Below are 13,841 nucleotides of genomic sequence, written 5' to 3' on the forward strand. Positions count from 1 at the left end.
TAAAATGAGATATTATAAAACTTTTCTCAAAATGCAGATGAAAACAAAATCTTGTGAATTTATAGATCCCGATAGATATAGAATCGATCCATCAAATCAATTGCAAAATTTCTACTACGTTAGTAGAAATATTAAGAGTTGCCACACTTATAACCCGACCAAATGAAAAGATACAAAAAATGTTTGCCATTCATTACATGACTACAGCATTACATAACTGTCCAGGTTATATTTTGACAGCCGGCCGCCGGGTATACCTATTGCAACGAACGATACGCGACCAATTTGCTCTGTATATTAAACACCAATTTACAAGTCGATTACTTCGATTAGAAGGGGCAGGAGTGCATACCCAAGCAAACGTTTAAAGACTGGTAAGGTAATAATAATAAATTACCATAATAATTTATTCCAAATCACATTCGTCTACGCGCATCGTGCGTCATTAAATCTAATCAATTAGAGTTTAGTATTATTTCGTGTGCATTATCATCGTGAGTTTTGGTTGAACAAGTCGTGAATTATCTACATTTATCAATATAGATAAAGGTACTTCGCTCGTAGACTAGGTGCTCAACCGGTTTAACCAGTTATTTAATTTAGTTTTTCCTGTTATTTGGACCAATTATTTTATAAACAAGCTGTTTTTCTGCTTGTTTGTAGTGACCAGCAATCATCATGGTGAAGAAAATTGTGATATTCGGCGCCACGGGCATGACAGGGCTCTGTGCGGTGGAAGCTGCTGTAAAGAAGGGTTAGATATTCATATTTAGTACTTACATTGGTATTCTTTTTAGATGCTATATGACATTGTTTTTATAAATGGATTTTTTACCTTGTTGTTATAATCATAATATCATTATTACAAGCATCTTATTATTGTGTTGTTGTTACATGTTTTAAATATTGACTAGATTTTATTTGAGTCAAGGTAGAAGATCAAATGAATTTCAAATACCTGTCTTTACTCTTTAGTATAAAAAAACTTCATATCCTCAGTATCAAAACATATTTTTCAAATCACATCTTAAGCCACTATTTGTAATTTAACTTTTTTGCCAGGCTTAGAAGTACGCGCATTCGTCCGCACGCCATCCAAACTCCCTGCAAATCTGCAGGACAAAGTTGAAATCTTCCAAGGCAATGTGCTTGAGCCAGACTCCGTCCACGATGCTGTTGAAGACATGGACGCAGTAGTCATAGCCTTGGGGACCAACAACCAACTGGAACCTACCTCCGACCTGTCCGAAGGCACTAAGAACATCATTGAAGCGATGCGGGCGAAGGGTGTGAAGATCTTGTCGGTCTGTCTGTCAGCGTTCTTGTTCTATGAGCCTGACAAGGTGCCCCCAAGGTTCGTGGACCTGAATGAGGACCACAAGAGGATGTACCAGGCGGTTAAGGACAGCGGTTTGAACTATGTTGCTGTGTTCCCTCCACATATTGCTGGTGAGTTTTTTTTAAGATACAAATATTAATTGACAGTAATCTGCCATTGATGGTAAACTTTCCTACATTTTTAATCTCAAGTAATCTTGATATATCATAGTCATGCTTAGCCCAATTTATTTGAGAATGGAGGACACAACTAACATATAAAAAAAAAATATATATATTTATTGTTGCTATACAATATCATTGTATTCTGTCTAGGTTCCTGGCATTTCAGATGGTAATAATAGTTTTGATGCATTCATCAAACTCATCCATTGTAGAGTCTATTTAAGTTCAATTTTACTGAAAATATCACTTTTTTTTTTCTGGCTTACTCCCTGCACTTTGGCCCAGGGTGAATTTGCCAGTCGGTGTTGACTTTCACACGTGAGGAGAATGTTCGGTATAGTAATTTTGTAATATCACTTATTCGACCTTTTGTAATATCACTTGTCAATTCAAAAGTCACTGATCAGTGTTATAACCGCCACAATCGAAGTTCGTAAATAGCGGGCATCTTTCTCTGTCACTCTAATTACGCCTTCTTTGGAGGAAAAGAGAAAGATCCCGGCAATTTGCGAATTTCGGTTTACGCGGTCTACCGCGTAAACCGCAGAGACTGAAAGTCCCTGAGGGTCACACTTATTTCAGTCTCTATACACATAATAATAAATTTCAAATTGAAAAGTAAAATGTTTCATATACAGGTTAGATTAATCTGTGTGAGTTTATTCCCAAATATTTATTTATTATTAAAACTACCTCATAATTGTATTTTGCTTGTACACAGATGAGCCAAGCAGGGAAGTCATTGTAGAAGTGAACCCGGAGAAATCTCCGGGCAGAGCCGTCTCCAAGTACGACCTGGGAGCGTTCCTGGTGAACTCGCTGAGCGAACCTAAGTACTACAAGTCTGTTATTGGCATCACCAATGCGGTCAAAGCTTAGGACGTAATTTTTATGTGCCAGGCACATGCTATAGTTTGTCTGTTTAGATTATTAACCAGTCATTCAATATTATTTTTACCTTTTCGAACCTACCCTAAATATCTTTTAGGTTTATTAACCTTTTGACCGCCACAGACGGCTGTGGACGTAATCGGAAAGTCTTGTCAAGGACGCAACGACGGTCACAGCCGTCACCTTCGCCAATGTAATAGGGACTTACGCGGGACTCCGTAAAGTTCAATTTCGCTTAAGTAATCGCGATCGCCTGGCGTGCGCAGCACGGCATATTCCTTCGCCGTCTGGCGTTCAAAGGGTAATTTTTAGATTCATATTGAATAAATATTTTATCTTTAGGTAAACATTATTTAGTTGCATGACTCACAGTTTATTAAAAATGTTTCCTTAATAAACTAAATGGACAACACTATACAATTGTGTGACAGTATAAAAATAACATCTATATGGTTGTGTTAGCACAAGATACCTTCGATAATGTAAGGTCCGTTTTTGTGCACTTATAGCACTATATTTTTAGTATCTGAAAATTCGTAAACCTTATTCCGAAGGCATAAGATGCACCAATAATCAATTAACACGTTTACTGCTGCAACTGTTAACTGTCAACCTTAGGCCTTTTAATAGGCTTGCCGTGACCCATATGTGAGTGGGACAGTGAACGTGTTAAGGCTGAAACCAGACAAGCTACGCCCCCCTAACCCACCCACCTTAAGAGATGTTAGTACAGTCAGCAGCAGAAGTTGCTAAGCGGGCGAGGTGTTCACAATTACCTTGACGCGCTCTTATTCCCCAATAAAGTCGCGACAAGATCATTTTGAACACCTCGCCCGCTTAGCAACTTCTGCTGCTGACTGTACCGTACTAGCATATTAAAGAACCACTAGTGACTAGTGCTAGTCGAAATTTGACTACTGCGTATATACTATGAGTATACTGATGAGTATACAGAGTGCTTCCTGTAACAGGAGCAATAAATTAAATTGTAGGCTGTACTCCTCAAACGGACCAACATTTGTTCAGCAACTTTTGAAAATAACTCAGGTTTTGATTTTTATTACACTTTAAAGTTTATTCTAAGACGCAATGTATTGTAAATTTTGTTATGTTTAAAGCGTGACAGGCAACGTCAAACACACTGATGTCAGCGTACATTGAAGGCAATATTTATTTTGTATGAAAAAGAGGAAGTCTAAAGGATTCATAATTTTTAAAAGTTGCTGAACAAATGTTGGTCAGTTTGAGGAGTACAGCCTACAGTTTAATTTATTGCTCCTGTTACAGGAAGCACCCTGTATATACTACCAAAAGGTTATTTTATTATATATTATTACGAAATTGTTCCATCATTATACATGACGAGATGTATGCTATGTTATGTAAAGATAAGAAAATTTGTATACAGTTTAGTTTTAGATGTATATTATATTATATACTTATAAAGTTTCAAATAAATATTATTTCTGTTTATTTTCACTATTTCTTTTTAACACTACTAGTCTCACTACCCCTCGCATCTGTTGAAAAATGTAGTTAGAGTTAGATCAAACTAAGTTGGCAGCGATTTAAAAATAACACTCGCACAGTCTGGGCGATCAAAATCGCTGCCTACTTACATTGCACATTGCAAAATTTCTTCTGAGTTAATAGAAATATTAACAGTTGCCACACTTATAACCCGACCAAATGAGATGAGAGATGCAAAAAATGTTTGCCATTAATTACCTACATGATTACAACCGTCCAGCGTGTTCAGATATTTGTGACCACCTTGGCCGCTCCGATATATCTGATGGCGACTGTACATATGTTTCATTTCTGAGCAAAAAGTCCCACTTTTGTCGCTTGCCATAAGGACGCTTTGACGGGTTATTCGTATGACGATATAAGCAAATATCGTCCTTACAGTAAGCGCCAAAATGGAACCTTTGACTAGATTTCAACACATATACAAATACATATATGTATTTAAAATCATAATTTTACCGCGAACTACGCGGGCTTGCCGCGGACTTTAAATCGGTATTACTAAGCTCTACGAAGGGAAGATGACGTCATAGCTATTGCTGGTGCCACTTGGCGGAGGAAAGCACATGATCGGGAACTTTGGAGGTACTTGGGGGAGGCCTATGCTGGAAAGCAAGGCAATCTTGACTCCAACAGCGTAAAAAAAGTAAGTTTTTTTTACGTTAAAAGAGGTATAACATGTTTCTATTATATTTTGTAAAACTAGTTGATAAGATTGTTAAATAAAGGCTTATTGAATTGAATCTCTAATAATACCTAATACAAATGTACCTATTGTTCTTGTGTATTCAAGCAAGAGAGAGGGAAATAACAAAATTTCCATTTTCGCTGGGCGACATTAGTTTGACCTTTGGCTTGATGTTAAACAGCCACAAAGTTCACGTTAATGGTATAGGTAGTGTGCGCTGTTATTATTATCAGTTCCCCAGTAGGCTTAGCACAGGAGCGCCACGACAGTAGGTACAGTCAGCAGCAATAGTTGCTAAGCGGGCGAGGTGTTCAAAATTACCTTGACGCGCTCTTAAGGCCAAGAACGCACCACGATTTTTTGTCGCGCGATTATTTTGTCGCAGAAATGCAACGTATGTGTTTATATGCCAGTGCGCGCATAGGGAATGCGGTACCGGAGTTACCGGAAATGTCAGTACCGATACTGTTCCCAGAACCGGGATTGACATTTCCGGTACTGGGAAAGAACCGGGATTTCCCGGTACTACGGTACTTTTCGGTACTGAGTATGCACTGTTATAAATAATTTTTGTGAAATGATGAAATACTCATATGAAACTGATAATTAAGAATCAATTTTGTGTAATTCAGTATAAACACAACTTAGAACGGAACAAAATGGATAAAATAGACACTAGCAGTTAAAAATGCGTAATCCACTAGTTGAATAGTTGATCCATCTGACGTTTTTAAAACTATACCATACTATGTGTTTTTTGTCTTTTACTTTTTATAACAAAATAAAATCATTTAGATATCAAAAAGTACGTTTGGATTGGCCCCCTAGTCTTTATTTCTTTATTTTAATACACATATACACACGATCAATCTACAACAGCTATTATACTTATAGTAAGTGTGTTCTATGTTTAATATTAAACTGTTCGTACTTTGAAATTTGCTTGCTCTCTGTTTGGCCCGAGGGTTAACTGGTAGAGAATGCCTTCTGGCATTAAGTTCGCCTTTTGTACATTTTTTTACTGTGCAATAAAGTTTAAATATAAATAAATAAATAAGTACCTGACTGTCAGGACTTTGGGTAGTTAGTTAATTATCACTCTCGATGTCGGGTCGCCAACGCCCCAATCGTAGCAAAATACCGAGCGGGACAAACCGCCGGGCAACCAAGACTGCCGAGGGTACCATCGCCCACACTGTTAATTGACAGTTCGTATACCTTATAACAAAAGGCATAAGGTCCACTGATGGACAGTTAAGAGTGTTGCGGTTACAAGGGTGCTACGGAGACTACGCGCCAAATTTTAGACTGATTTAATGCGCTTTTTTATACTAACTTTCCAGTACCGAAAAGTACCGAAGAACCGGGATTTTAATTACCAGAACCGGTACCCGAAAAGTTGAAATTTCCCGGGATTTCCCGGTACTTTCGGTACCGGGAATTCCCGGGAGCATTCCCTAGCGCGCACATGCGACAAGAAAATATGTATTACAGCGCGATTTTAAAATCGCGTCGCAAAATTTAAAATCGTGGTGCGCGCTTGGCCTAAGCTGGAAACAAATTATCGGACGCGGCTGACGCGCGCGACATAAAAGTGTGCACAGTCAGGAACATCCAGCGCGCCAGATTTCTGTCGGATGTCCGAAGGCTCAAGGTTACGTCCACGGCTTACCTCCGATAGTTTGCACAGTTCAGTGTATATTCATTATCTATATACCTATAAGTCGCGGCTGTGAGCCGCGTCCGATAATTTGTTTCCAGCTTTATTCTCTAATCTAAACAATATAAAGTCGCGTTGAGCACCTCGGCCGCACCGATATTTCTGATGGCGACTGTACAAAATCAAATATAATAAAACCATGCCAAACACCAACTTGTAAATGCGACATCAATGACATCACACTTGTTGTTGTTTTATACTCTAACTAGCGACCCGCCCCGGCTTCGCACGGGTTAACAAATTATACATAAACCTTCCTCTTGAGACACTATCTATAAAAAAAAACCGCATCAAAATCCGTTGCGTAATTTTAAAGATCTAAGCATACAGACAGACAGACAGACAGCGGGAAGCGACTTTGTTTTATACTATGTAGTGATATCTGGGAGACCGAGCTTTGCTCGGAAAACATATAAAATCTCAAAAATTAGCGTTTTCCCAGAGATAAGACCTAGCTAGATCGATTTTTCGCCCCCGAAAACCCCCATATACCAAATTTAATCGAAATCGTTAGAGCCGTTTCCGAGATCCCCGAATTGCTCGTTTAAAGGTATTAGATATCCTCTATTAATGGAACCCTCTGTAAATGAAGGCAGACATTTATTTATACCTGGCTAACTGAGACCCTGTGGATAAGTGTGTTTGTTTTAAGTAAATTTGTGTTTTGTACAATAAAGAGTTTATACAGTATACATACATACATAAGTGGAATACCTCATGTTCTTGGCTTCAGGACTAATTAAAACACGTGTATTTTAATTAGTTTATTATGTTTCAAATATTTCTTCCTTGTTACATCTTTTTTTACACAGCACAATTAGAACATAGCCGTATGTATGCAGTTATGTATGCTATTACTATGCATACTGTCCGGTGTTGTTGAATTAGTCGGAATGATCGGTGACGATGCCGCTTTTCTAGGTCTTCTGGTGCTGGTGGAACTGATGGATGATGAACTCCAAATCCTCCACGGCCAGTCGGCTAACGAGCTCATACTTAACCAGATCTTTGTATTCAAGAGTTGAGAAGACTCAACGTAATTCAAACTCAAGCTATTAAAAGATCTTTTGTTCAGAATAGCAAAAATAAATTCTGTTTTTTGACTGACGCTCGGTATAGACGGGCTAGTGATACCGTAAGTTGTCGTTGATATTGGATAACTTGTGTGTGAGGAGTCTGCAGAAAAGAATCGGCGCGAGCTCCAGGATTCAGTGTCCCACGGGCTTTCTATCATGTCCAATGTGTCAGTAACTGATTGATCGAATGAATTAGAGCTGAGAGTAGCGTTTGAAACCGTGGAGGTTTGACCGTTCACAAAATCTTTCCTCGACTGATTCGCCCTTATATCATTGTCATCTTTATATGAGTAGATAAACTTGCATCTGGTGTAGGACATTATGCGGTGTGTATTCGAGACATCATCAGAAACGGGTAGATTTCTGTGGCCACTATTAGGAGCCAGCGGTACGCTAAGACTGAGGCGACGAAGCTCTGCAGGTATGCAGCAGGATTCATTCTAAATTCAGAAATGGCTTCTACTTGCAATTGGTACTTTTATGTAGTTCGGTAGGTATTAAATTCTTAGCATCGTCACGGTTTATTAATCCATATGTCTATTATATTATATTTTTTACATTTATCGTATTGTGGTTTGATTGAAGTTTGTTGACTGACGTGACGTGACGTTTTGAGATAAATTGTTTATGGTTAATGTATGACAAATTAATTGATTGTTGTTGATAGTCATTTTGTAATGGCAAAAAACCTTCTTGGCAAAGTATCCACCAGCATATATATAAGTCTGTCTGTGCGGAAAGAGAAGAGCCGTGAAATGCATGGGGTTCCGTACATTCCACGACTCTTCTGATTCCGCACAGAGTCTATTTTGCAATGATTTGCAACGTATTGATGAACAACGACCCGTCCCATAAATTTGTGGCACCAAGTGCCACGTAGTGCCAAGATATCGCGGTACAGTACCATTTTGATCGGGCGGGGGTACAATAATACCTTGTTAGCTTTAAAAACAACTTATTAGGCACAAAGTTCTGGAATAAGTCGCACTAAATAGCATTTAAAAATATGTTCAATTAGTGCACTATTATATCCAAATCTTGTAAGTAAGTAGTGGTCGAGCCAGTAGTGATGACACTACAACTTTTCGTATAATTGTCCGAATAGGTAAACTTACGTATTTGCAAGTAATTAGAGAGTCAATAGATTTGTGACGGAAGTAATAGGTACAGGTACACATCAAGAAACGTGACCACCATAAACAACCTACTTAATCACGTTTCTGGTTCCACTACTGTCAGAGACTAGTACTCAATAAAGACTGTTAATCTACACAATGTTGCGTTCCTGATGATTATTGTACATGACGCCTCTTAAAATACTCTGAGGACCTTTGTAAAATGAAAAAAAAAAAGTTTATTAGGCCCTCTTTGTAAATAAAGATACCTACATATTTTATTTTATCTATATCAGAAGAACCCGCTCTTCCTTAGTGAAGTTATAATATTTTTCCAACTGACGATGACGTAAGGACATTTTATTTGTGTGTGTATCACAAAATACACTCACAAGGTTGCCGAATTTGCCGGTGGTCAACTTACTCGATCACACAGATAAAACAGTTGCAGTTCTTTATGGACTACTTAATGGTGAAATTCAACCATTGACCATTAGGTAAAACGTGACGAAAATCTCACTATTGCCAACACCATGTAAAGCGGGGGGCGGTATAACTAAATATCTCATAGCATTAACAATGTTTCTTTGATATTATAGAATAGTATTTATCACCTTAGCTAAATTAAGTGCAAAAATATATATTACCGGTTAATTTGTATGAATATAGTATTCGGTCCCTGATCTGAAGCAAGCATGAAATACGCTACTTTGTAATCGATTAGCATTCTTCATATTTTACTCGTCTTTGGCAGTGTTAATTATTCTGCGGCCGCAGCCGAAAAACCGTCACCTTCTTGACCACAGATAGGTACATGACAACGAATGTTGTCGATTAACCGGATTAACACTTACTTTTGTAACTATTAACCAAGCATTAATTCAATTAATTAGGCTACTACCGTTTGTTAATATATTATGCATGGGTGGTAACGTTAGCGTTATACTAAAACCAGTAATAATAGTAAATTAGCTATACGTGTATTTAATGAATTACCGAATGAATTAAAAATGTTGCAAAGCAATATTTTTAAGTATAAATTAAAGAAATGGCTGATTGAGAAGGAGTATTACAATCTTAAAGAATTTTTTGACGATGCATGTGACAACGAACTGTAAATTATTTAGTTAATGTAGTATAATATTTAGTTTATAAGTAGTTTTAAGAATTGTATTGTATGTTCGCAAAGGGCAGCTGTTGATACCATCTATTTGTAAGATCATCTATATGTATACACAGTGGACAATAAAAACCTTCTTATTCTTATATTTACATGTCACATACCTACTCGTAAAGGGGCCATTTTTTTCGTATTTATTTTTTTGACAGATTTTGATAGAAATTGGTAGGTTTGAAAAGCCCCTTATTCTGGTCGGAATAAACCAGAAATTCAAAATGGGGGCAAAAAAATGTATGAAAATTCTCATTGAGTTACGGAAAATTCCATACGTTTTCCGTAACTCAGTGGAAGATTTTGTAGGGCATACAGTGAAATTGCTCTTATTTTGTACAGCATAGAGAACTCTTATTTATCCACCAAATTTTATCAAAATCAGAGAAAAATTAAAAAAGGACAAAAAAATAAAAAATGACCCAAAAATTACATTACTACAACACAAACTCTCGTTAGGTAAGGTATGTGTCATTAGTCAATACCTACTGTTTATAGCCCCATTATGTTTGAGTATTCCAATTAAATTAAGTGAAACAAGAGAGAGAGAGTAAATGTTACTTTTTTCGGAAAAATTAAATATAATGCAATATGTCATATCTAGCAGTGCTCTGCTCATTGGTCCTAAAGGTTCATGCTAGAATTGACTCTATTTTATATGCAAAACGATTTATCTTTCCAAACGATCAAACTCCTAAACAGTCTTTGGTTAAATTAAAAATGGCAAAATTCACTGTCTCTGTGGGCGCCTCTCTAAGGCGCATATGGTGGAAATATTCGCTGTCATTAGGTGAAGTCTCGGTAGCTCAGTTGGCAGAGCATGGGCTAGTGATCCAGAGACGCGAGTTCGAGCCTCGCCCGAGACAGTAAATTTATTCACTTTTAATTTTAACCAAAGACTTTGTTTAGGAGATTAGTGTCATTCTATGGAACTTGCTATGTAAGTAAACTGCCATATTGAAATTGTCTCTGAATAATGAATTTACTAATGACTTTTGTTTACATAGTTAGCAAGTTCCATGACACTTTACATTATTTTGTTTCTGGGTTTGCGTGAATCTCGACTCTACCTCCTACGCCATAAGGTCCTCTTTCCTCTTACAGTCCTTCAGCAGCTCTATGTCCAGCACCGTCCTGCCGAGCTCCCCGGTGCGGAAGGCCTTGATCATAGTCCGAGCGACCTCGATGAAGTCTGGCACGTCACGCATCGTGCCGTCGAAGTCGCGCGTCCGGCGGATACGGTTGAACTTCACTGCACCGGATATTAGTACCTGTTCAATATTTTATTATTATTAAGGCTCATTTAGACGATGCGACAACTCATTACATTGCGGGTTTTGATCGGTCGGTTGAATTGGACGTAACCAACAGCAATGTAACTAAAATCTCATGCGAGTTCGCGCGCCGTCTAAATCAGCCCTTATTCCAATACTTCCAATAGGGAATATAACGCGAAACTCTTCGTAGGAGGCGCCACTTCCACAATCCTTCACAATCTAAGGGTCTACCGCAAACGAGAGAGTCGAAATTTTGGTATCTAACCTCCCTATCACTTGCATATTCAAGCGATAAATAGGCAGATAGCTACTCATCTATCTAGCTGCTTCGATTCCCGCGTTTCCCGGTATGCCCTTTGTCATGCCCTTTGTAAACAAACCGCCTCGATGTATCAATGTTATATTTTATTGTCTATGAAAACTTATCAGAAAACAGTTTAAGGCACAGTATGTATAAGTTACTCTATGGTTTACGATGGGTGCTAGTGCTGCAATTTTGTGGCAGAACATCGCAGTAATACTGCCTATTCTTTATTATTACTAAAACAAAAGTAAAATGAGTGTATTTTTGAACCCTTTGAACGCCACGCCTATCGTGTGCGGCACGTCGTCGTGAACCTTGTCGCAATGCACGAAGGTTGATATTCGGCTGAGCCGCGCGCGTCAGTTGACATCTTTAGCGGTCAAAGCGTTAATGGTAGGTATTGGCTTTTTCAATGAAAGATACTTTAATATCTCTTCGCCAGAACCAGGCGTGGCTCACTCCGAGATTTCGTCGCGTCGCTACAAGTACCTACAAGTACATGCGACCCCCACCAATTTTGGTGTCTAACCATAGTAGTTGCCGCGCGCCGCTACGGAACGGACGCCTGCTCGCGCTTGCGCCACCTAGCGGTCATATCTGTCGTAAAAGACGCGTTTTGTTAGAGTGAATCTTCTGTACCTAGTACTATTATTTATTCTGTACCAGAACTCATATCTATGATATCACCTCACCTTGTTAATGTCGTCACAGGGTTCTATCAGCCCCATGTAGTCCACATAACTGAAACAGCTATGCTTGTTGAGCCAGTAGAGTAGGTAGTCCGCGATGGCCTCCTCGCCTACGAGGTGATCTAGGAGATTACCACACAGGGCTAGCTTTAAACCCATCTCTACCTCCGTCACTGAGGGCTCTAGGATGCCTGAAATGATAGAGCAGATTTTATTGAATTGAACTGTTGTCAAATGTAATTTGCAACCTCAACACATTGGGGTAAAGTAGATTATTGAGTGCGACACAATGTAATCTTGTTGAATGTAGAACACAGAAGCAATAAATTTTTTAAACATATGGGCTACTCTGTACAGTGTTTGAAAAAAAAAAGCATTGAAATGTATTATATATTTCAGGATATTATTGTGACTCACCAGGAGTGTCCAACATGAATATATTAGGATTATTGTTGATCCTGATCTTCATCAGGACGCTGCGGGTGACACCGGCCACCGCGCCGACCGGCAACGCATGCCCGATGCCCATGTTCCTTGAGCGCAGCATGTTGATTAACGATGATTTGCCCACGTTTGGGACACCAATGATCATTACATTGTAGTCGGACTCTTCGCTTCTGTTATATCTAGTAAACAATCATTATTATTATGGTATGGTTTTATGTCAAGACTATCTGATGACTTGTCTATGTAGAGATTGTGGGAGAAGACCGGCCAAATAAAATGTACTTTAAGTACTGTCATAGGGCAAGAACTCTCGTATTTGTATACATATTTTGCTCAGACACAGTCAGAAGAAAGAGCTTAACTCCTTCTGCTCTTCCAACCTTTCTGTAAGTGAACTATGTGTACTAACGCAAGAGTTAAGGCGAGCTTGTAAAGTCTATTTTTTTATTCGGTAGACTGAAATGACATTTCATAGTATGAAATGACACTTTATGTTCATAATATGAACTGTCATTTCAGTCTACCGAATAAAAAAATAGACTTTAGAATATTTAGATGGTCCTCCCTTATAGACAAATATATTTTGAAAGTTTCATACAAAAAATGAACTTTATTTATACAAAAACCCTAAGAATATTACAATTTAAGGTCCCTTTTTTTCACCAAAGGTAATCTAGAGGTGCAAAGATAAAATCTGCAAGTGGGAAATTAATTCTGAATAGAATTTTTAGAAAACCCTTTATTGGATAACTTAAACATACAAAATACATAATTACCTATTCGAATCTTTAATAAGATCAACCATCAGCGGCCGTAAGGTCTTCAAACCACGGCAACTTTGGTCTTTACTGTTAGTAAACACTATATTTTGCACTCCCTCCTCTGCCTTTAACTGCTCCTTTATCCGGGGTATTAATGAACTTACAGTCAAGTCTTTCTTATTTAGAACTAGTATGTGAGGCTTGGCACCCGTTAAAGTATTCGTAAATATAGGATTTCGACCTGTAAAAGGTATTCTTGCGTCGTGAACTTCAATCACACAATCGACTGACTTTAACTTCCTCTGCATTTGTTTCAAGCCCTTGTTCATGTGCCCTGGGAACCAGCGGAGCAGGTCCTTGCTCACGAAAGGGCATTTTTTGCGAAAATTGTACGCTGCGGGGTTGAATTTTGTTGCCATTTCGATTTGTTTTGATTTTGAGGTTATGTGGATTTGAACGGTTTGGAATCAGGTAATCATTACCGAATTATAGAAAAACTTTAACTGAGTATACTTTTAAATATAATGTTAACTAGTTACGCAATTTTAAACATACACACTGTAACTGGTAAAAATATCGCGAAAATCGTGCCAGAAATTACAAAGTTCATTTATGTGTTGTATTTGACATTGACAATCAGCTGTTTCCGGGGGGTTGTTCAAAAACTCA

The 13,841-nt window shown here is 38.2% G+C and overlaps 2 protein-coding genes across 3 annotated transcripts; one reads left to right on the forward strand and one right to left on the reverse strand.

Moving 5' to 3' along the window:
- Positions 1-355: 355 nt before the first annotated feature.
- On the forward strand, positions 356-2,481 carry LOC134655794 (flavin reductase (NADPH)). 2 transcript variants are annotated; one of them, XM_063511256.1, is made up of 4 exons: positions 356-374; positions 664-754; positions 1,063-1,449; positions 2,225-2,481. In XM_063511256.1, exons 2-4 carry the CDS (start codon positions 679-681, stop codon positions 2,380-2,382), a joined length of 621 nt encoding a protein of 206 aa, XP_063367326.1. In that variant the 5' UTR covers positions 356-374; positions 664-678; the 3' UTR covers positions 2,383-2,481. The 2 variants fall into 2 exon arrangements, with proteins under 2 accessions (XP_063367326.1, XP_063367325.1); XM_063511255.1 differs by lacking the exon at positions 356-374 and adding an exon at positions 447-549.
- Positions 2,482-10,749: 8,268 nt separating this feature from the next.
- On the reverse strand, positions 10,750-13,699 carry LOC134656133 (mitochondrial GTPase 1). The gene is made up of 4 exons (XM_063511654.1): positions 13,188-13,699; positions 12,382-12,590; positions 11,968-12,155; positions 10,750-10,965 (listed from the first exon to the last, which is right to left on the reverse strand). Exons 1-4 carry the CDS (start codon positions 13,589-13,591, stop codon positions 10,768-10,770), a joined length of 999 nt encoding a protein of 332 aa, XP_063367724.1. The 5' UTR covers positions 13,592-13,699; the 3' UTR covers positions 10,750-10,767.
- Positions 13,700-13,841: the final 142 nt, after the last annotated feature.

This window comes from Cydia amplana, chromosome 17 (genome assembly GCF_948474715.1).
Source record: "Cydia amplana chromosome 17, ilCydAmpl1.1, whole genome shotgun sequence".
NCBI lineage: Eukaryota > Metazoa > Arthropoda > Insecta > Lepidoptera > Tortricidae > Cydia > Cydia amplana.

Excerpts from the sequence above, each read along its gene's own strand:
- LOC134655794 (XM_063511256.1), top strand. The coding sequence starts at position 679 with ATGGTGAAGAAAATTGTGATATTCGGCGCCACGGGCATGACAGGGCTC. Across the intron at positions 755-1,062 it reads GGAAGCTGCTGTAAAGAAGG|GCTTAGAAGTACGCGCATTC; the intron begins GTTAGATATTCA and ends CTTTTTTGCCAG. Across the intron at positions 1,450-2,224 it reads GTTCCCTCCACATATTGCTG|ATGAGCCAAGCAGGGAAGTC; the intron begins GTGAGTTTTTTT and ends GCTTGTACACAG.
- LOC134656133 (XM_063511654.1), bottom strand. The coding sequence starts at position 13,591 with ATGGCAACAAAATTCAACCCCGCAGCGTACAATTTTCGCAAAAAATGC. Across the intron at positions 12,156-12,381 it reads ATTCATGTTGGACACTCCTG|GCATCCTAGAGCCCTCAGTG; the intron begins GTGAGTCACAAT and ends CTATCATTTCAG. Across the intron at positions 10,966-11,967 it reads CCTGTGACGACATTAACAAG|GTACTAATATCCGGTGCAGT; the intron begins GTGAGGTGATAT and ends AATATTGAACAG.